Source organism: Anomaloglossus baeobatrachus, chromosome 5 (assembly GCF_048569485.1).
Source record: "Anomaloglossus baeobatrachus isolate aAnoBae1 chromosome 5, aAnoBae1.hap1, whole genome shotgun sequence".
Taxonomy (NCBI): Eukaryota; Metazoa; Chordata; class Amphibia; order Anura; family Aromobatidae; genus Anomaloglossus; species Anomaloglossus baeobatrachus.
In genome coordinates, this window is record NC_134357.1 from 426,883,861 (window position 1) to 426,908,492 (window position 24,632).

The 24,632-nt window shown below is 43.7% G+C and overlaps 1 protein-coding gene across 1 annotated transcript in view; it reads right to left on the bottom strand.

Annotated features, from left to right (window-relative positions):
- The window catches only part of JPH2 (junctophilin 2), a 108,594-nt gene extending 84,520 nt beyond the window's left edge, over positions 1 to 24,074 (bottom strand). The window contains exons 1-2 of the mRNA XM_075350345.1: positions 23,165 to 24,074; positions 10,451 to 11,231 (exon numbers count right to left, since the gene is read on the bottom strand). Of these exons, the coding sequence (XP_075206460.1) occupies positions 10,451 to 11,231; positions 23,165 to 23,543 (1,160 nt within the window). The 5' untranslated portion in view covers positions 23,544 to 24,074. The remainder of the gene's footprint in view (positions 1 to 10,450; positions 11,232 to 23,164) is intronic.
- Between the last annotated feature and the right edge of the window lie 558 nt (positions 24,075 to 24,632).

Below are 24,632 nucleotides of genomic sequence, written 5' to 3' on the forward strand. Positions count from 1 at the left end.
GCATTAGAGTAGATGACCTTCCATATTTTGAGAGTGTACCGATATTAAAGGATATAGAAGAATGGTCACCTCATACCATAGACATTTTTAGTTGGGAGTGAACTACTGACCCATATACACATTAGACTAATGTCAGCTTATACAATGGGTTCAACCAACAGTCTAATGTATATGGAGGCCTGGTAACTGATTGTCATGTTCAATATCAGACTGCCAATTGCTATGCTCTCCATGTCATAAGCCGTCGCCAAACCAGTACACCTGTGAATCAGCTGAAGCATGATTTAGCTGCCAGCCATCTATTGTGTATGGCTAGCTCTAGTGAATGAATCTACACACCCTTTGGGCCCTTTCTATCTTTGAGAACCAAATCTATTTAAACGATGGACACAACTGGAGACCTATAAACGCCAATGACTTACAGTTGGGTCTTGCTTAGATGTCCATCTTTTCACAGGAAAAATACTTCTGCATTCAGAGTTTGTTTTCCTACAAATATGACAAAATGCGCAAAGCAGGTCTCAAAGACTACTGCGCAGAGGTGAACATAGGTTCTGAACACATGTGCGTTGCAGGCGTCATTACGAGCTTCCATCATATTTTCACAGAAACAATAGCTCATTATTCTACTGTATTTATTCCGTTAGCATGATGAACACCAGAACAGAAGCCCCTTGCACTCTTGGTATCCATCATGTGATGAATCTGTCCCTCAATTTTCTCTTCCTATAATCTAGAAATAACAACTAACATGTGATCATTCAGATATCACTGAAACATGGTCCATATATGGCTATTGAGATTGGGCCGGTAACCCCAACACCAGACATGGTCCTTACACGGACATTTGAATGAGGCTTTAGATGGTCTTAAAGGTGTTGAAACATGACCATACACCATGCCAACAACACAATCACACTTTTTAGTAACCTATACCAACTAATCAGTAACTCAAAATTCAGAAGTGTCCTTGACCCATAAGCGTCAAAGCATATGGGGCAATCTAACAAGCACTCTCTATAGTTTGATACTTCCTGACCTGTGTCCTCTGCCACCTAGGGCTATGGGGTACTCGGTCCTGGGCAGTGTACTACTGGGATGTGTCACTGTGTGACCGTTGCCCAGTTCCGTGACCCTGGGGGTCACTTTAAAAAGGGGTTTATATACAGGGGGAATAGTTAATAAAGTTTGTCGTGATGCCACTTGCGGTTATGGTGATGGAACCGCCGCTGCACAGTCTCTCCGCTGGGGCTGATGTGGGTGCAGCCTGGATGTTGGGTCCTCCGCAAATAGGGACGGGGCCCCAGGGGGTTGGTGATGGTGTTAGGCACGGAAACTAAGGTAGGCTACACGAGGGGTTGCTGTGTAACTGGTTCTCTTTACTCACAGTAGACGGTAACTAGTACCTGGAGGAAGGCTGGTATTCACATCTGGACCCCTTAGTCCCAGTGCTGGTTAATGACCTGGTAGCTTCTTTCCCCTGCACCTTTCTCAAGTTGGTGGGTCCCCTCCTGTTTGTCTCTCAGTCTCTGGTCCGTACGGCGGGCAGTGTGAACCCTGTAGGGTCGGTATTCCGTTCCGGTCCCTGGTTCTCCCGTTACTGCTGCTGCCCACGGACTTCTAAGGTCAGCGAGGTCCTGGATGGTCCCCTCACTGTGCAGATTTTTATCAGGTCTGCTTGGAGCGCTTGCCTGACATAGGGCTCTGTGCTCTGTCGGTGCTATGGTTCCCGGAGTACTTTGCAGTACTCCACCAACAACCACACGCCTGGGCCCTCAAGTCACCATCATACTCCCGTGTCAGAGCAGTTACATCCGTCCCCTCTCACTTCCACTAACAAACTCTCACTGTCCAACTGTTGTCCCCTCCCACCTGGTCGTTGTCTAGTGGACTGGATCAGCTCCACCTCTGGGTGGCCATTCATTGGCTCCATTTCTAGTCTGCCACCAGTCTGTGGGGATGGGGGAAAACTGGAATTATAATGTGTTTTGCTGTTACCGGCACTGTTTTTCCAGGTCCCTGGGGGTAGGCCCTACATCTTTGACAGGATGGAGTACCTTCTAATGCCCTGATCGGTTCAGGGGTGCTACATGGCCTCATTAGATTCTGTATATTAAGACATTAAACTGGTACCCTTAAAGGCGTAATTCAATCTAATTAAAAATGGCATTTCGTTAATTATGATAGTAGTTGGATCGCTACTGATCCAGAGATTGAAGGGGCCGCAGTGTTGTTTCTGATTTTACATAGCCTATGGGAAAGGAACAGGACATTTAGAGATTGAGGTCTCTATCTATATAGGTCTCAACAAGTCCTGGATTGCACTATACCCATGATGCCCTCCCACACACCTTCTTGATTTGGTGTACCAACTAGTGATAGTGTCTCTATGATGCTGATAGCTTCTTTGGCTAGTAAAGACATTTCTGCACTAAGAAATGGCCACTGGCACTTCACAAATCTCTCTACAAAGTGCAAAAGAGCTCCTTGACAAAAAGCAGCTGGGAGTCAAACTGACACAGGGAGCGTCTATTTTGAGAGCAAATGGATCTGTTTGTGACACTTGATACAGAAGCCTCTGCAGCCAGAAATCATCAATTCATCAAGTGTCGATGTTTAGACCACTGGCAGCATCCCACCACTAGGGCGCATGGCCATGCCAAGAGAAATATTATAAAAGCAGATATGTGCCCTTGCTTATGCCAGTCTAGTAAAACTAGTATTTTTATATCATTGTACTGCCATACTGTGTTACATCATATGCACAATCACTTATGATGACGCCATTCAAGTAATACTAATTAGAAGCAATGTGATTTTCAATTTTTCAGTGCACCTATCATTAGAAAAATAACTATTATTCCCTAGACAAAATGTAGATGTGCGTTAAATGGAGAACACTAGAAATGTTGTGTGTGACAGACAGATTTTGGGTCTATTTGCTTTTATCTAATGACTTCTTTCTTTACATGCATGATTGTTAAGTGGGCGGGTTCTTCCTGGTGTGTTGGGCACTGTGAACCAATCAAAAGTATCCCCCACTGATCCCCTCCTATCTCTCCTCCTACATATTTTGCAGCTACATCTCCCCCCTCCCTGACTCCTATTTACTGTTTTATACTATATCTATATGGATTTTAAGTTAGGGAGATTTACAAACTGGAAATGATCAGCAAGCTTATGTCTGAGGTATTGATTTCAATGCGTACGATCCTTTGTTCTATTGGGCTTATCTCTTATAGTCAAATGAATTAACAAGCTGATGTGCGCATACATGTATAGGTGTTAGGGGAAATGGCTGTCTTTTGGGTGTAGCAGACTTAAAGGGAACCGGTCACCAGATTTGTCCCTTTTATAAGCTGCGGCCACCACCAGTGAGCCCTTATATACAGTATTCTAGAATGCTGTATATAAGTGCCCAGGACGGTTTGTAGAATGTAAAAAAGACCTTTACTATACTCACCTAGGGGGCAGTCGGGTGCAATGGGCGTCACTGGTCTCAGTCTGGCACCTCCTATCTGCTGTCCATTGCTGTCCTCCTTCCCAGCTCCGTGTGGATGACTCATCCTACGTCATCCACACAGAAGCCTCCATTGAGAGCCTGCACTTTGATCTGCCCGGATGAGGGTAGACTAAAGTACTGTAATGCGCAGGTTCAGGGAAAGGTCAAAGACCGCCCGTGCATGCCACTACAATACTTTGGTCTGGCCTCAGCAGGGCAGATCAAAGTGCGCATGCACAGGAGCGCAATGGAGACCTCTGTGTGGATGATGTAGGACGTGTCATCTACACGGAGCAGGGAAGGAGGACAGTGACTGTACATTATAGCGGAGGCGCTGGATCAAGGCCAGTGACGCCCACTTGACCTGACCGCCCACCTAGGTGAGTATAATAAAGGTCTTTGTTATGTTACACAAAGCGGCCTGGGCTCTTGTATACTGTATTCTAGAATGCCATATATAAGGGCTAACTGGTGGTGGCTGCAGCATATAGGGGAAAAACCTGGTGACAGGTTCCCTTTAAAGCACAGCCAAAAAACACTGTTATTCCATTCACTTCCCCAAGGAATACTTATTGAAGATTAGGTAATAGAGTTATCTTACATTTTAATTATTATTTCATAAATTGATAGTACACAGGAAAGTAAGAAAATTTGTATTAGAACTTGTTAGAAAAAAATCTGCTTCTTTCTCAGCCTGGACTGATCTTTCACTCTCAAAATTCTTAATTCACAGGTTAAATCTGTAGGCAGTTAATACAAATTTTCTTAATACTGAGATAGGAGATTGGTACTCATAATGTTTTATGAAGAACTATATCTGTGGCTTCAGGAGAACTTGCAGCAGAACGTCTGTCTTCCTCTAGCTCCTACCTTCTACCCCCTCCGCTATCCATAGAATTTTAAAAGCACCAACTTTCATCTCCTATCTTTAATGATGAAATCTGTTTTCAGTGAAAGATCAATCCAGGAGATATAAGATAAATTACAAAATTTCTTATTTTCATGTGTACTTCATAGTTATGAAAAAGAAAAGCTAAAATGATGATTACACTCTAAGGGGTACTTTGCACACTACGACATCGCAGCTGCGATATCGGTGGGGTCAAATCGAAAGTGACGCACATCCGGCGTCGCTGTCGATATCGTAGTGTAAAGCGTTTTTGATACAATTAACGAGAGCAAAAGCGTTGTAATCGTATCATCGGTGTAGTGTCAGTCATTTTCAGAATTGCGCGGCAGCAACGGTACGATGCTGTTCCTCGTTCCTGCGGAAGCACACATCGCTGTGTGAGAAGCCGCAGGAGCGAGGAACATCAGCTTACCTGTGTCACCGCGGCTCACGCCGGCTATGCGGAAGGACGGAGGTGGGCGGGATGTTTACGTCCCGCTCATCTCCACCCCTCCGCTTCTAATGGCCGCCTGCCGTGTGACGTCGCTGTTACGCCGCACGACCCGTCCACTTAGGAAGGAGATGGGTCGCCGGCCAGAGCGACGTCGCAGGGCAGGTGAGTGCATGTGAAGCTGCCGTAGCGATAATGTTCGCTACGGCAGCGATCACAAGATATGGCTGCTGCGACGGGGGCGGGTACTATCGCGCTCGGCATCGCAAGCATCGGCTTGCGATGTCGTAGTGTGCAAAGTACGCCTAAGTCCCTCGCACTAGACTAAAGCGGGCTTTACATGCTTCGACATCGCTAGCGATGTCGCAAGCGATAGCACCCGCCAATGTCGGTGGCGTGTCACGGGGTGATCGCCGTGAACAATATCGCTACGGCAGCGTCACACGCAATTACCTGTTCACCGACGTCGCTGTGGCCGCCGAACAATCTCTCCTTTAAGGGGGAGGTTCATTGGGCGTCACAGCGGCGTCACTAAGCGGCCGCCCAATAGAAGCGGAGGGGTGGAGATGAGCGGCCGGAACATCCTGCCCACCTCCTTCCTTCCTCATTGCCGGCGGCCGTAGGTACGATGTTGTTCCTCGTTCCTGCGGTGTCACACACAGCGATGTGTGCTGCCGCAGGATCGACAAACAACCTGCGTTTCAAACGAGGAACGATTTTTTTAAAAATGAACGACGTGTACACGACGAACTATTTGACACCTTTTTGCGATCGTTACTGATCGCAAAAAGGTGTCACACACAACGACATTGCTAACGAGGTCGGATGTGTGTCACCAACACCGTGACTCTCGACGATATCTCGTTCGCGATATCGTTGTGTGTAAATGGGCCTTTCGTTCGTGTGAATTCATCAATATTGGCTAGCTTGGTTGTGAGTCTAATGTGTCCGGAGGCCTCCCGAATCTCTCCAGACAGATGATGTTGGATTTCAATAGCCAAACTTTTATTCTCTTTGAAGCTAATGGTAGCCAGACAGTGGTTCTCTCATAGAGAATACAGGAGCATTCAGCTGAATGGTCATGTGTATGGGGGAATTGGTTGAGATAACTGTCAACTGAACAAGTGTTCGCCTGACAGCTATGTAATGTGAATGAGGGGATGTCACTATTTTGTATTTTACTTACCAAAGCAATAGTTCTACATGGCTAATTGGAAGAAGATGGAGAAAAAAGCTCACCAGAAACTAGCACCACCCTCCATACGTAAATAATAGTGTAATAAGTGAGGAGCCATGCCATACAACAATCTGTTTTTCTGCTTACTGAACCCGTGTAAATATGATTTGGGGGAGAAATTGGGTTGGGATTAATTGTGATTAAAGAATTATTGCACAATGTATACTTAAATCGACTGTCCAAGACTATGATATTGATGATCTATTACAAATGAGAGCAGCACTGCCACCTCTATACCCTGTGTTTCACGCAGCGCTTGCAGGTCCTGCTAACCACTGATTGTTGGGGTGCAGGGTTTCAGACCTACCAATCTGACTTTGGTGGCATTCTCCAGATGTCACCAGAATGCCTGCCAGATTCTCCCCAGAATGACTGCCACCCAGCTGAACCCCACCCCCCCCACCTCAGTGTCTCTCATGGAGATGCTTCCTAGAGTGAATAAATGCACTGCAATGTCAAATGACATGCTGTATATAAGTTGCATCTTTTGTAGCTGTGTTTAAAGGGGTTGTCTATTACTAGGACAACCCCTTCTCATTCCCCATGTTTGGTCCCATTAAAATTAGAAAACTTATACTTGCCGCTGTTGCTATTCCGGTGATTCCGGAGCTGGTGCCCCCCCTCTTTTCTGTTGCCCTTCTAGCAGTATCAGAGCTTGTGTTCCTGGGGCTCACATCAGGTTGTTATGTCACACAAGCCCCAATTAATGCCGGCTCCCTGGTACCCACCTTTGGAAATATAAGTAATTAACAGGAAGTGAGTGTCAGCTGCAGCTCTCCCTGCCTGTCAATTACTCATATGTCTGAAGGTGGGGTCAAGGAAGCAGGTGGTGATTGGGCATCGGGCTCACGTGATGTAACAACCTCATGTGATCCCCAGAAACGCAAGCACCAACACCGCTGGAACGGCACCACAAGTGAGTATAAGTGTTTTTGGTTTTAATGTTGCCAAACATGGGGAATTAGAAGGGGTTCTCCTAGTAGTGGACCACCCCTTTAATCACTTCAGGGTCATTCATAGAAGTGTCTAAAAAGAGGTGACCTGTCCATTTTCTATCCGCTTGCACTTGAAAAGCAGCTATGTTATACGTGGAGTTATTTAAAAAAATGTTGCTGTAAAAGTCTTCCAAAGAGATGCTCCAGGAAACATAGCACCGCTACTTTCCTGAAGCGTCTTCTGCATCAAAAACAATTGGGGTACGCCGACATCTAAAATACATCTTGGGCACATAGCCTTAGAGTGTCTGCCAAATAAAGCCCAGTAGAATTTGTACCACAGAGATGCCTTCAAGAGTGCTTGCTACAGAGATGCCTTCAAGAGCACAAACCCAAAAAAATCCCTAGAGTGCCAGCCAAAGAACCCTATTCCTGGTATCTGTACTACGACTAACTTGATAGAATTTTTCATCTGCAGATTTTCGTATACCACACCTTGTATATATTTTTGCACTTACATTTTCCTGATTGTGCAGTTGTGTTGAGTTAGACTCGGAGACGTATATGGTCTGTACACCCAGTGACCTCTGTGCCTCCAGAAATCTATATTTGGCCACTGAAGTTCCTGCAGACGTCTCATTCAATCAACGTTGTATGCTGGTTTAAAGGGAATGTAATCTTATATGTTATCTTTACCTAGTTATACTCTCCAATAATATCGCAAAATAAATTTGGTATCTTGAGCAGTGGTTGCCAACGAGGAGCTACAACCAATTTGTGATACTACGAACTATCAGGACATGCTGGGAAATGATCATTCTCTGACAACATGGGGCTTGAAGAGAAGATATGGATGATGAAGGTAAACGATGGCAAGTCTGATGCACAGAAGAGCAGAGATGTGTACAATCACACAATGAGACTGGTTCATATGGACCATCCCAGTCGGGAGAAGACCTGCATTAGAGCCTCTTTAAGAAGGAGCAAACATGATCTGTTCTTCATCAGCCGGAGGAACGATCTGTTTTGCTCTTACTGTGGAACAAGTGTTGCAGCCAAATATTTCCATTAAGGAAACTTCTGACAAAGAACTTAAAATAAATAGCATCACTTGTACATGACCTGATACATGTCCTTAGCAGCCCACCACCACTAAGATATTTACATATAAGTTTTGCAAAACACAAGAACAAATGTTTTTTTGTTTTAAACCATTGCTTTATTCTTACGAACACAGCTCCATCCCTGATCAATGATTGTACTTGGTATTACAGCTCAATAAAGCTAAAGTGAATAGGACTGAGCTGCAATACCTCATATAACCTGTGTGGACAGGTGTGGCACTGTTTTTTTATTTGTTTTTGTTTTGTTTTTCTTTCATCCCAGACAACTACTTTAATGAGTATTATGCTTTTTGGCAGGTTTATGGAAGTCTTCTATATCTACGTCCATCAACGTCTTCATACCAAGCGTCTACGTAGCCACCAGACACATTCTACACATAGACTTCCTGATCTCCAATTACTTTGATTTTCAAGAGGATCTTGAGTGTCCACCTGTCTTTCTTTTTAGACTTTCCAGACTAAGGCCTCATTCATTTCAGACTAGAGGTGTAACTTGAGGCGCCTGGCACCAATGCAAAATCTGTATCATGGTCCACTTACCATGGTGCCCTAGGGGACCAGGACTTGAGTACAACTAATACCTTTGAACCCCCTCTAGCTACTTCCCTGTACATGGCTGAACCTGTATGTTACTGAATATTAGATCTATAGACAACAAATGTACTGCCATATAGTGTTAAATGGGACACTATATAGAAAAATTACAATACACATTGAATGATACAGCATTCAATGAAGAATGGCATAGAGTTCAATTTAAATACATATCACTGAAAACCTTCATAAAATTAGAGGCACAGTATCGCGCCAAATGTAAAGGTCAAGCAGAAGCCAACTCTACTTGTAGGTGACTTTAGAGTCCATTAAGTACCACTGGTGGTCATTTTCCAAATACACTATTAGATTTTATTGATGATGTGGCTTGTTTGTATAATGATAGCAAAAAGGTTATGATGCAAAGAAGGCCAGTTTTACATTGCGATTTAGCCTATGGTCAGTGGCTCCATCGTGGCTTAGGTTGGAATCCTTGGAAAACTGGATTTGGGCATATGCGATGGTGGGACCATTGACTGTGGTGATGCAGACAGAGTCACTGTCCACTCTGTCGGAAATCATTTTCAGTCGTATCCACCTATTTGAGGAGATCTCCAAGACGTGGTTGACTATGTCTTGGAGTCCGATTTAAATAGGTGGATACTACTGAAATTGAGCACACACAGTGACTCCATTTGCATCATTACAGTCAATAGCCCCTTCATCACAAACATTCAAATTCTATATCACACAGATTTCCCAGGGCTTCAGATTAAGCTTTAACAGAACTAATGACCATTGGCTTAAATGCAATGTGAACACAGCCTAAGGAGACCTTTACACACTACGACATCGCAGGTGCGATGTTGGCGGGGTCAAATCGAAAGTGACGCACTTCCGGCGTCACTCTCGACATCGTAGTGTGTAAATCGTTTTAACTACGATTACCGAGCGCAAAAGCGTCGGTATCGTATGATCGGTGTAGTGTCGGTAATTTTCATTATTTTGGCTGCAGCTACGGTACGATGTTGTTCCTCGTTCCTGCGGCAGCACACATCGCTGTGTATGAAGTCGCAGGAGCGAGGAACATCTCCTACCTGCGTCCCGACTGCAATAAGGAAGGAAGGAGGTGGGCGGGATGTTTACGTCCCGCTCATCTCTGCCCCTCCGCTTCTATTGGCCGCCTGCCGTGTGACGTCGCTGTGACGCCACACTACCCGCCCCCTTAGGAAGGAGACAGGTCGCCAGCCAGAGCGACGTCGCAGGGCAGGTAAGTGCATGTGAAGCTGCCGTACCGATAATATTCGCTACGGCAGCTATCACAAGATATCGCAGCTGCGACGGGGGCGGGGACTATCGCGCTCGGCATCGCAGCATCGGCTTGCGATGTCATAGTGTGCAAAGGGCCCCTAAGAGTTGATGTACAGCTTGAAGGATCGACCTTCAGAATCAATTCTTCTGGTGGTCCCTAAGAACTCCAGCAACCACCCGCTGACAACAGGTCAATGAATTATATATGCACTTTGACAATTCTAAAAAGTAATCATGTTACCATTCAGAAATCTGAATTACCAAAGTGAGACTGTGACAAGCACATGGAGAGCATTCTGAATCTCAAGTATGATGGAGCTGAAGAATGGTGGACCTCAAAGATGGTGAATCTTAAGACTGCTTGATTAATGTATGGGGAAGAACATATTTGTGAAGAGTTATCTAGTATATCATTATTTTTCCAATACATATATGAAGAAAAAGTTATATCTTCCATGTTATCTTACCTGGATGCAGCAATCTCTGATTTCTGTTTAGCTATGGCAGCAGCTCTCATTGCTCCTTCTATACTTCTGTCTACTTTCTGCCTGATCTTCGCGCTCTTTAGGGGGATCACTCTTTTCTTCATTCCTTTAATGAAAACATTGTTCCTATACTTCCCTTCCTCCTTTGTGCCATCTGGAAAAGTGGTACAACCATAGCCATGCCTCAGGTTGTCCAACCATTCTCCTTCATACTTGAGCCCGCTGGAGCGCTCGCTGATTCCAAAGCCAGATCTTTTGTCTTTCTTCCATTCGCCCATGTAGTTTTCAGTGGTGGTGGCATCAATGTCGGCCTCAACTGGTGGAAATTCTTCTGGTTCAGCCCCATCTCCAAAACTTACAGTAGATGTGGCATCACTAGCTCCAGAGCTCATACCGCTAACACTCTTCAAGAAACTCAGCTTACTTCTTTGAGATGAAAGTGATGTCTTAGAATCAGATTTTCTAAGCTTACCTAGCAGGGAACCTCTTCTGAAAAAACCTGTCTTTTGTGCTTTTAGGGCTTCAGCATCTGCATAAAGTGAAAGGGCAAAGCCACCTCTTGTGATGGTTGGTGACACTATATTATCTGGGGAAGCCGACATGGCATCGTGCTGGGCCAATGTTCCATTGCTGTGCTCACTCCGAAGGGAAGTCAGGGAGGTGCGTAAAGGATTTCGGACAACTGCAGCCATTCCATATGGGACACTCTGACGTACACCGTAACCCTCTCTGATACCATTTCCAAACTGACCCTGGTAGGTTCCTGAAGATAAGAAGACAAAACACACAAAAAAAACAATTTTATCCTCTTTTTCCATTGAAATATCTAAAATAAATTTATTAAAGTGGTGGGCATTTTTTATTTTTTTTATTTAACTGCACTTGGGGTTAAAATACATTTTGCCATTGGGTTTCTTTAAAAATTTTGCACCATTTGGCTTATACAGGCTCTTTCTTTCTCTGCATATTCAACCTTGATATTTTTTGTGGTCGTAACGCAATCTGAGAAGAGCTCAGAAGAAGACAGATAGAAAAGATAAGAGCTGAGACTTTCAAAACAAGCTCGCTGTCGTATTCTCAAGTTAAGCCCACTTTACACGTTGCAATTAGTTGTACAATCGCATTTGCGATGTGACACGCCCAGGTTGCATATGGGATCTTATGAGATTTCACGTTGGTCGTTCATTTGCTGTCACACGAGCGTTAGTAGTCTATGTTAAATTGATCAATGTTATGTGCGATCCTTTAGATCATGTGTTCTGTGACGTATGCATTGGGCACCTTTTTTTTTTTTTTATTTATTGACTTGCCAAGCGTGTGTAATGTGTAGGGATGCGTTTTCACTATGTCATCTGCCATTCAGCTCTGCTACATGGCCGCTGACAGCAGACACAGACAGCCATGTAGCAGAGCTGAATGGCAGATGACAGCAGACACAGACAGAGCCGCACTGTCAGAATGAATTCGGGTGAACTTAACCCGACTTCACGGTCATGCTGCGGCTCTGTCTGTGTCGCGTCCTGATTAGCGGTCACCTGTGAAGGACTCACCGGTGACCGCTAATCTCCTAAATTACTGAAGTTAGCAGCCCTCTCTCATATACTCACCAATCCCCGATTCCCGGCGCTGCACGGCATTCACACTGCTCCGGCGGCTTTTACTGTTTTGAAAAAGCCGGCCGCCCATTAAACAATCTCGTATTCCCTGCTTTCCCCGCCCACCGGCGCCTATGATTGGTTACAGTGAGACACGCCCCCACTCTGAGTGACAGCTGTCACACTGCACCCAATCACAGCAGCCGGTGGGCATGTCTATACTGTGTATTGAAATAAATAATTAAATAATTAAAAAAAACGGCGTGCGGTTCCCCCCAATTTTAAAACCAGCCAGATAAAGCCATACGGCTGAAGGCTGGTATTCTCAGGATGGGGAGCTCCACGTTATGGGGAGCCCCCCAGCCTAACAATATCAGCCAACAGCCGCCCAGAATTGCCGCATACATTATATGCGACAGTTCTGGGACTGTACCCGGCTCTTCCCGATTTGCCCTGGTGCGTTGGCAAATCGGGGTAATAAGGAGTTATTGGAAGCCCATAGCTGCCAATAAGTCCTAGATTAATCATGTCAGGCATCTATGAGACACCCTCCATGATTAATCTGTTAATTACAGTAAATAAACACACACACCCGAAAAAATCCTTTATTATAAATAAAAACACAAACATATACCCTGGTTCACCACTTTAATCAGCCCCAAAAAGCCCTCCTTGTCCGGCGTAATCCAGGATGGTCCAGCGTCGCATCCAGCGCTGCTGCATGGAGGTGACCGGAGCTGCAGAAGACACAGCCGCTCCGGTCACCTCCACACAGCAAATTAAGACAGCCGCGCAATCAGCTGAGCTGTCACTGAGGTTACCCGCTGTCACTGGATCCAGCGGTGGATGCAGCGGTGGCCGCGGGTAACCTCAGTGACAGCTCAGCTGATCGCGCTACTCACCTCAGTTGCAGACTGGAGCTGACCGGAGCGGAGGTGAGTAGCGCGATCAGCTGACCTGTCACTGAGGTTACCCGCGGCCACCGCTGCATCCACCGCTGGATCCAGTGACAGCGGGTAACCTCAGTGACAGCTCAGCCGATCGCGCGGCTGTGTTCATTACCTGCGTGGAGGTGACCGGAGCAGCTGTGTGTGCTGCAGCTCATGTCACCTCCATGCAGCAGCGCTGGATGCGACGCTGGACCATCCTGGATTACGCCGGACAAGGAGGGCTTTTTGGGGCTGATTAAAGTGGTGAACCAGGGTATATGTTTGTGTTTTTATTTATAATAAAGGATTTTTTCGGGTGTGTGTGTTTATTTACTGTAATTAACAGATTAATCATGGAGGGTGTCTCATAGACGCCTGACATGATTAATCTAGGACTTATTGGCAGCTATGGGCTTCCAATAACTCCTTATTACCCCAATTTGCCAACGCACCAGGGCAAATCGGGAAGAGCCGGGTACAGTCCCAGAACTGTCGCATATAATGTATGCGGCAATTCTGGGCGGCTGTTGGCTGATATTGTTAGGCTGGGGGGCTCCCCATAACGTGGAGCTCCCCATCCTGAGAATACCAGCCTTCAGCCGTATGGCTTTATCTGGCTGGTTTTAAAATTGGGGGGAACCGCACGCCGTTTTTTTAAATTATTTAATTATTTATTTCAATACACAGTATAGACACGCCCACCGGCTGCTGTGATTGGGTGCAGTGTGACAGCTGTCACTCAGAGTGGGGGCGTGTCTCACTGTAACCAATCATAGGCGCCGGTGGGCGGGGAAAGCAGGGAATACGAGATTGTTTAATGGGCGGCCGGCTTTTTCAAAACAGTAAAAGCCGCCGGAGCAGTGTGAATGCCGTGCAGCGCCGGGGATCGGTGAGTATATTAGAGAGGGGGATAGACTGACATGGACAGAGAGTGAGGGACAGAGATAGTGACGGACTGACAGAGATTAGTGAATGACAGACATTGTGAGGTGCTTCAGAACGCAGCTTTACAGCTGCGCTCTGAAGCGGACCTTTTTTAAGCTGCGGTGCAGAGCGCACACCTGCGCACATAGCATCAGACACCAAAATCGTATGAGGGATGTCACACGTTACAATTCACTAGGTTCGTGCAACAAAACGCTCGATTCTAGAGAATGATACGATGTGTTTGCGATCAACGGTTTTGCGTTCAATCCTGATCGCAAGTAGATGTCACACGCAGATACCTCACAAACGATGCCGGATGTGCGTCACTTACAACTTGACCCCAACGACGGATTGTGAGATATATTGAAGCGTGTGTAGCGGGCTTCACTCATTATGCAGTCAGGAGTAGACAGTGCCACAAAGAGGCTATAGAGGTATACAAACAATGCAAAATTCTTCATGAAAACCAATCGAAAAAATGATTTGTAAATGCTAATACTCACATTTAGGTATAAAAGTAATTGGAAAAGCACCAAAGGGGGACACGTTTCATGTTAGATTCTATTAAATTAACTTAGTTTGGTCGCCACCTCAATAGTCAACATACGAGAATTTTCAGGTAAAATAGTACATACAAAAGTCAGTACTCCATGATACCCTTTTTTTCAGTCTAGTAAGAGCCATATTAGTACAGGACATGAACTTATATATATTTTTTTTGTTTAAATGGTTTTATCCTGATAGAACTTTGATAGACTTCATAAGGCCAAACTATGAATGTATGATATATACGGTTTCAACCAGCATGACCACCGCAGGGCTGGCCCCTCTCATTCATAGTACTTTATCACCCATATAGCCGTGTCAGGTGCTAGATCGGTCACCAACAGAACATTTCATTGCTTGGGCCAGACCTGCACCACCTTTCCGAACTTTCTTTGGACACCCAGATCACACAGTTATGACCTATGAATGATTCCTAAAATCCAGGAATGTTTCCTTATATTTTAGCACAAAATCCAAGATGTGTATGACTTTTGTTTGTAAGAGAGATTTGCTATGATTGAACTTTTATAGCTGCTCCTAGTTAAAACTATCAATGTATATGATCTGCAAGGGTCCCAGTAAGGCCGGCGTCACACTTGCGATTAACTCGCACGAGTGCAATGCAAGAAAATCTCGCATTGCACTCGGACCAGTGTTTATCAATGAGGCAGCTCCGATCTGCTATTTTATTCTCAGCTCAAATCGGACTGAGAAAAAAATCACAGCATGCTGCAATTTTTAGAGTTTCTCGTGTGAGTCACTCCAATGAAAGTCTATGGGTGCGAGAAAAAAAACGGATGTCACACGGACGGCATACACACCATCCTAGTGACATGCGTTTTTCTAAATACATTGATCGCATGTTGCAGAGAACACTTGAAATGAGTGAGGTCTGTCGATGTCGGTCAGTCACTATCTCTGTCAGTCGGTCTCTCCGTCTCGGTCTCTATTCTCTCTCTGTCGGTCTCTCCCACCCCGTCTCTCATACTCACCGATCCCCGATCACCAGCGCGGTGCTGCACAGCTGTCACAAAACTCCGGTGGCTTTTCCTCTTTTGAAAAAGCAAGCAGCTCATTATTCCATCACATATTCACTGCTTTCCCCGCCCACCGGCGCCTATGATTGGTTGCAGTCAGACACGCCCTCACGATGAGTGACAGCTGTCTCACTGCAACCAATCACAGCTGCCAGTGGGCGGGTCTATATCGTGCAGTAAAATAAATAAATAATTTTTAAAAAACGGCGTGCGGTCCCCCTCAATTTTCATACCAGCCAGGGTAAAGCCATATGGCTGGAGGCTGGTATTGTCAGGATAGGGAGCCCCACGTTATGGGGAGCCCCCCACCCTAAAAATATCAGCCAGCAGCCGCCCGGAATTGCCGCATCCATTAGATGTGACAGTCCCGGGACTGTACCCGACTCATCCCGAATTTCCTTGGTGCAGTGGCAATCAAGGTAATAAGGAATTAATGGCAGCAGCCCATAGCTGCCACTAAGTCCTAGGTTAATCATGGCAGGCATCTCCCCAAGATACCTTCCATGATTAACCTGTAAGATAAAGAAAATAAACACATACACCCAAAAATCCTTTATTTGGAATAAATGAAAAAAAAACCCACCCTCTTTCACCACTTTATTAAAGTCCCCAAATACCCTGCCAAGTCCGACGTAATCCACAGAGGTCCCACGACGCTTTCAGCTCTACTACATCGGAAGTTGACAGAGAGCGGCCACAGACCACGACCGCTCTCTGTGAGCTCCCCGCAGCAACTGAAGTGAGTCGCGCTATCAGCGATGACGTCACTCAGGTTACCCACGGCCACAGATCTCAGGTGGAGGACTTCAGCTGTGGCGGCGGGTAACCTCAGTGACGGCACCGCTGATCATGCAGATCACTTCTGTCACTCAGGGGAAAATAAGGCCACGAAACACAGACAGAGCCGCAGGATGACAATGAAGTCGGGTGAAGTTTATCCGAGTTCATTCTGATCGCGTGACTCTGTCTGTGTCTGCTGTCAGCGGCCATGTAGCAGGCCTGAATGGCAGATGACATAGCTGCTGAGAAAAAAAACGGATCACATACGGATCACACACGGATTGCACACGGACTACAATCTAGAGAAAAATCACAGAATCGCATTTCAGTTGCATTGCACACGAATCAACACTCGGACAGAGCTCATGCTACTTTCTAGCATGAGAATCGGTCCGATTTTCCAATCGCAAGTGTGACTCCAGCCTTAAGGCTGCTTTACACGGTACGACCGATTGTGTGATTTCACAATCGATCGTACCCGCCCCTGTCCTTTTTGCGTCACGGGCAAATCGCTGCCCGTGGCGCACAAAGTTAGTAACCCCCGTCACACATACTTACCTCTCGTGCGACCTCGCTGTGTCACACGGAGCGGCGTGTACTACCACGGAAACGATGATCAACTAAATTAAACAATATTATAGAACCTAGTGAGCAGTACCCGACTCACGATTTGTGAGCGATACTGCGTCGCTAGGAGGTGTCACACAGGCCGGCATCGCCAGCGATGCCGGATGTGCGTCACAGAAACCGTGACCCCGACGATCTATCGCACGATAGATTGTCTGGTGTAAAGCAGCCTTTAGAGTGACACTCCCCTCCCCCACCCCACCATCCATGAAGAAGTGCCACCTACCATTCACTACAGTACAAGACTCTCCTGGTCTCGGCTTTCTGCCTGTGCCATGTTGCGCAGCGGAGCCACAGGCCAAAGTAGTGGTAGTGAAAGTAAAGTATTGGGAGCGGTAGTAGTGTAGGAGTAGTAGTATAGTAGTAGTAGTGGTGGTGGTGGCGGCATTAGTAGTGGTAGTGGTCTTGGAGTATTGTATAGTTAGGAAGCAATAGTATAATAGCAGTAATAATTGTGGTAGTGGTGCTCCTAGTGGAAGTAATAGTTGTGGAATAGTATTAGGAGTAGCAGTATTACTATGGGAGTAGTATGAGTAGTAATATTAGTAGTAGTAAAAGTAATCATGGTAATAGTAGTTATACTGGTGCTAGTATTGACAGTAGTAGTATAGAATTAAAAGCAGTACTAGTAGTAGTAAATGACTGCTATAAGTATAGACATAGTGGTGGTGCTGGTTGTCTTGGTAGTATAGTATTAGTAGTAGTGGTTTGGGAGTAGCAGGTGTGTTAGTAGTAATTGGGATGATAGCAACAGTGGTACAACAGTAATAAGGGCAGGAGTAGGGGTATAGCAGTACTAATGGTGGTATTGATAGTAATAGTAGTAATCATTTTAGGAGTATTAGTGAAGGCGCTGGTAATAATAGTGGTAGAATAGTATTAGGAGTAAGATTAATAGTATAAAAGTGGTAAAGTGTTGGTAATGGTGATAGTAGTAGTGAAAGTGGTTTTAAAATAAGGCTACATTCACACGTTCAGGATATGGTCAGTATTTTACCTCAGTATTTGTAAGCCAAAACCATCAGTGCGTGAAAATAGTAGAAGTGGTGACGTGTTTCTATTATACCTTTCCTCTGATTATTCCACTCCTGATTTTGGTTTACAAAAAAAACTTAACAAAAACTGAAAGTGTGAATGTGGCCTAATAGTGATTGTGGTAGCTGTAGTATTAGGATATGTGCGCACGTTGCGTTTTTACCTGCGTTTACGCAGCGTTTTGAACTGCAGCGTTTTCATGCCAAAATGCATGCGTTTTGATTTTCACGCAAAGTCTATGGGAAATGGGGATTTCTAGTGCGCACTTTGCAGTTTAAAACGCTGCGTTTAATTTGCATAATTTGGGGCAAAAACTCAGCGTTCAAAGAAGCAGCATGTCAATTGTTTTTGCCATTTGGGCTGCGTTTTGCTAACATTGAAGTCAATGAGAAGTTGCAAAAAGCAACAACCATCAAATTTCCAGCGTTTTACCTGCTTTTTAGCTGCAGGAAGCATGCGTTTCTGACATCAAAATAATGGAATGATATGTCCCTTTACACACTCACATAGTCCGACAATTAAATTAATGAAAAATATTACTTTATTGTTATTTTAGCCAAAAATAGTATAAAACGGCTATAATTATATTAAATAAAACTATTTTGGTCATGATTTATAAAATTATATTTGTTTTCATTTTTTTTCCTTTTTTCGTAGTGTTTGTATGTTAAAACTTTATTTAGCAGTGTCTTTATGTTCAAAACGCATCTGTCTTTATGCAATGGAAAAGCATGTAAAAAGCACTAAAAACGCGGCTAAAATGCGGTAAAAATGCATGCGTATTTATCGCGTTTCTGTGGCCAAAAGCAACTTTGGCAAAAGCAATTTCTGCCAGAGGATGCGTTTAGAACTGCAACTAAATTGACGCAAAGTGCGGACATAGACTTAGGAGCAGTAATAGTATAAAAGTAGTGGTGTTGATAGTAGTAGCATAGATAGTAGTGGTATTTGTAGTGTAGCAATAGGAGCAGTAGTAGTAGTAGTGTAATATAGCAGTAGTTTTAATAAAAGTAAAAGTAGTAGTATATTAGAAATAGTAGCAGAAATTGTAGGAGTAGACGTATGGAAGTAGTGGTGATACTAGTAGTAGTATTGTGGTACTATAATAGTAATGGAGGTGGTGGTAGTAGTATTACCGATATTGTTGGTGCTGGAAGTAGTGCTGGAGGTATTGTATTGGTAATAGTAGTATGGTAGCAATGGTGACTCAATCAGTGGTTTTGGTTGTTTCAGTAGTAATGGTTGGATAGTATCAGGAGTATTACAGTAGTATTGCAGAAGTAGTTTACGGTGAATTTTCAGATGACAACTGCACAATAATAATAGTCACCATTACTATAAATAATAATAATCCTCTCATACCTCCAGTAACAATGGCATGATGCATTAATAGACAATGAGCCATTCACAGCTCGTATTTGGAGTATGGTTATGGGACCAGCTCTATGAAATGGCTGCACTGACCATTATTGAAGTCCTGCCAATTAGTACAAGCTCGGAGAACAATCCCTCCTTCATTCCGCCTACGTATTATTCAAGCAGCCTTTCTTCAAAAATAACGCACCACTTATTCCTCAGCCTTGGCCCGGCCAACAATTGTATAGAGAATTTTTCTAATGTACACAAGGACCATTGTTCTAAATTTAGTTCTGGTCAGAAGTCCATCAGACACCAACATACTTCACCGGGGTGATGGTGTCCAAGAATTAGAACTCGCAGATGACCATATTAATTGGACGGCGCTCTCCATATACTTAACATTACACAAATTATAAATATAAAGTGTCAGAATTATGCTCAGTACTCCAGACATATCATGTTGCCACACCCCATACTGTAACACATAGCGGTAGAAATAATATCCTACAGGACCCCACTGTATAACGCTGAACCAGCTCATTTCGGGTCAAATGATCCCCTGAATAGTCTGAGCAGTGACTTGATATTTCTGTTGACTGATTATAAAGTGTAGGGCAAAATATCTCCTATTTATAATAGGAAGAAGGGATATTCACTTTTCATCATTGAATCATCTATATAAATCTGAATATTGGGTATATACGTTAGAGCAGGGGTCTCCAACCTGTAGTTCCTCAATTGTCGTGCACCTTCTTATGCTGTGAGACAAGTGCTCAAGAGGACAACTCCTCTCCACAGATGGTGGAGCAATAGGAACACATTGTTAAAAAAAATCGACATTTCTGAAATCATGGGTGTAGCTTTTTGATGTGTTGAAGTTGCAGTTGCCAGGACCCTACTGCTTGAGGTGACCACTCTGCCATGTAAGAAAATATGACATCTCAAAAGTCTCGGGAGGGGGCTGTAATAGATTTTTCATCTGGGACTTGGAGCTTCAAATTACACCTCTGGCTGGGAGGTTGAGTCCATGTCCTTAGACATACTGTAGGACTCCGTACCTGTTTGAAAAGCTGTATTGCCAATTACTAGTGGCATTTTGTTTGGCACCTGCATGTGTCGAAATAGGATAAGACCAGTCACTGGCGTAAAAACATGTCTCAAGTATAGAAGTTTGCATTTAAAGACTTCAACAAGGTACCGTTCGGGTTCAACATTACCAGTCTACAAAATGTGCTTGATGTGGACCTGTATAAAGAAAGAGTCTGAGGGTCAAGACCCCCACCAATCTTGGGTCTGAGAACCTTCTTCCCCCTTTCACTCCATTTACTAGAGGTGGTAGCAGTATGCCCCATTTCAATATGATCGCAGTCAGTTGCATTCAAAGTGACTGTACCCTTTTCATTGTATGAACTGGTAGACATATCAGCTCAAGGATCCCCACAATAAATTTGTCATAATAAGAAGACATTCAGAGGATGGGGAGCACATAATGTATAACTAGTCAAATGTTAGTGAGTCTGAAGTGGAATGATTGGCTTATAAGCCATAACTGATGGAGACTCTGCCGTCTATTCTCCTGAATTCCAGGAGTCCTAATGTAGCTAAGCTTAAGGACCAGCTCATACTATCTTTGCATTTTTGAACAAGACTTTCCACATCAGTTCTATTTGCCCTAAAAAATATTTATGGTTTCCTGTGGCTTCTTGGAGATCACAAATTGGTATGCCCAAGAAGTACCAACCATTTTCCATCCAGTCTGTTGGGTCCACCAGCACACAGGCAATGACCACTACTTGGAGAAAATCGGACATGTCCTCTGCTTTTACAGATCCACTCAAAGAACTTCAACTGGATAAAATGTCTCAGCACACTTAGTTTCAACATCTTAATTTTAGTGCACATGCTCAGACCCAAAGGGTTATCAATGGATTTTGGTAATGTTTATAGTAAACAACCGTTTGGGTTTGTTTCAGATGCTGCTAACTTTGGTTATTGGACTCATCCTGAGTGATAATATTTAGTCCAGATCAATTTTCTTCAATCAACTGTTGCAAAACTCCTAATTAATTACCACTGGTTAGAAGTGGTCATTTTTTACAATAGCTGGAGAAAGTCAAGGTGGAGATTCATTGCTTGGCAACTCCTAAAGACTATACAAAAACAGCCGTTATATGTTGGTGCTATAGACACATTACAGAAAATTACTTGGTTAAATACTGCTCCACAAGATGTCCAGTATAGATTGTATACAACTTCCCAGGAGAATTAAGGGAGTTGTCCAATGAAAATGAGTGAACATCTAACCACAGTATAGGTGATAACCTACTAATTGTGGGGGCCCAACAGTTGTCACCTTTACTGATCAGCGGAACTAGGAATTTATTTCCCCAAATGAACACTTTTGTCCCCATTTTAAAAAAAGAGTGGCAGGTCGGATGCCTGACCGCCGCTCCATTCATTCTCTATATGGTTGCAGCGCTTGGCAGAGCCATAGGGAATGAATGAGATGGTCAAGCTTGAACACTTCGTCTCCATTCTAATGGGGATAAAAGTGCTCTATTATGCCGATTGGTGCAGGTCCCAGCAGTGGGACCCCCCATAATCAATAAGTTTGACATCCAATGGATAGGCGAGTACTTATTTTCACTGAACAACCCCATACAGCTTTGCTTAATAGAAGCTCATGGAAAGTATAAGTTATAAATAGTTTTGTGTTTGTTAGACGAAAAATTCAGCCATGGAGAACACACGGGAATTTATTTCAAGTCCCTTATGACAAGTATGATATCTGAGTGGATGCTGAAGACTGATGTGGTAAACCTAGATCCCATGCAATCTGTAGGATACTTATTATAAAGGTTAGTGTCTTCTAGCTGTATAGACAGTAAAGTTTTGTTGTTTGATCAACTTCGATTGACTATTGGATGATATCCTTAAACAATTAAATATTTCCAAGTCTGATGGCCAATTGACCTATATGTCAAGTATTGGCCAATGTGCTCATAGACATTTAGCTATTAAAAATATCAATAATATCACATATTGATGACTATTTGGGGATATAATGAGACAAGGAAACCAAATTTGATTGCCAACAAAAAGGTTAAATGTTTTTTGTCACTTGTTTCCCATGCTTCTGTCCATTCATCTAATGCAACATAAGTACTTTTGGTGGACAGTGGTTAAGGTGGAATCCAAAAAACCCCACTTTCTTTAACCTACATTTCTGTTCTTACTTTCCAAGCACGAATATGTAGAGAGCAATTGTCCATATTCTGTGCAGCCTTCAGAAAGAAGTAGTCTGGGCTATGTGGCTGTTGGCTTAGTGAACGATTGGCCGACTGAACAGGGGCCAACTATGAGTGGTATTTGTAACCATTGGTGCACGTCTACCTGTAGTATGGAAGTTCTGCTGTCTCTTGGAGCTCACTATTGTAAGTAGACATTGGTACATCGCACAGATATATTTGGGATTTGCTGATCATGTAATATCTAAGGAGGCTTCCTGACTCTCAACCAAAGAGAAATTGAACAGGTTGGATTTTACCTATTAACTTATTATTGCCCAAGAAATAAGTTGTGGTTGACATCTTGTCGTCAGCCATCCTAACTTTCTCCATAGGATTAATATAGACCATTACCAGTATAAAACAGGACTCACAGACAGAACGGTATCATCACTGTGCACAGGACCAGACACAGTGCTCCACGGTTTCTTCGTCACTTACTATACATTAGGGTCTATATTACAATTAATAGCAAAATCGGGATAATTAGAACATAAGCTGCCAGAGATGTTCTGCTGAAATCTGTAATCCAGCTCCTTTCCCATTTACAGTTTATTCATCTTTAATCACTTACCTCCATCTGCATATGTTTCAGTACCATATCCATCTTGTAGTCCACTCTGCCACGTTCCTTCATATTTGGCTCCACTGGTCATACTCTGACGGACTCCATACCTTCCTTTAAATCCATGAGTCCATTCACCCTTGTACACCCAGTGTCCTTTTGTTTCAATACCTAAGCCATGTCTTTTCCCTTGCGACCAGTATCCTTCGTAGGTATTACCACTGGGCCAGGTGTAGATCCCTACCACCTCGAATCCATAATTCCAAGATCCAGAGTATTCGCCCTGGCCTTTTGGCCCTGTGCAGATACCATGACCATGGGCTTTCCCACCTTCCCACCCGCCGCAGTAAGCTCCTCCATCATCAAAGTCAAACCGACCGCCGCTCATTGTACCTTCTGTGTCCAAAAATAAAAAATTAAATTAGTAATTATTTTTTTCTAAATTAAAAATTAAATTAACACGAATCTAAATAATTTAGCACTGTGGGCGACATGAGATTAAAGATTCTCATGAACAGAGCACAGGATTTGGAGGGGTGTTACGAAGCCTTATAATAAAGCTTGTATGGGATAGTTGCTGGGAATCCTGTGCTAGTTCTCACGGTGTAGAGATGGGGAATCTGATTGGATATCTTCAGCCTGAGTTGTATCAAAGTTTGGAAAGGGTTAAATTGCCCAGCAGTCCGTCCATATCCTTGCATTATTTGGCACTTATTGATCATGATATCATCCCGGTGGTCCTGGATATGAACCCCCCTCCCCTTTCGCGGCAAGACTCCCTCTTACTGCCCAGGCAGGAGCAGGGCAGAGTCCCCGGCTCACAGTGTGTGAGGGCTGCAGATGAGTGAATGTTAGAACAGACCTAACAAGGCTATTGCATCCCAGCTGTTCCAAAAATAAACCCCAATCGCAGCTCCGCTCAATGGCTACTTCTCAGAGCAGTGCAGAACTAGTGGAGAACAGGGGCGGCCTGCTAAGAAAAGGAGGGGGACTTAAAATAGATCTGCTGGCTGATTGGGAATTTTTCATGCCGTGTGTGTATGTGACACTTGAGTGACACTGAAGAAGACTTTCTAGATCCTAATCTTCAGAGTGAATGACTACGAAATAAATAAATAATGAAATTCAATATAACAGCATCAAAAAGTATAAAAACAAAAGTGAATATACTACAGTAAAAAAAATATAAAAAAAGACAGAATTGTAGAACGCGAAACGATATAAAGCAACGTAAACTACCTCCCAATTAATAAAAATATATTATGAAAATAATTGACTAGTACATAACGACCACTGTTTTGTGTCTTTTTTTGTTTTGATTTTCTTAAAATTGTATTACAAAAATTGTAACCCTTTTTTTTATTTTTCAAAGTGACTTTGCCATTTTTTATTTATTTTACAACATTAACAGTGTAATACAAACGACAATATAACTTTTCTTTCCTTTAAATTTACAGTGATGCCTAATCAGCTTTTT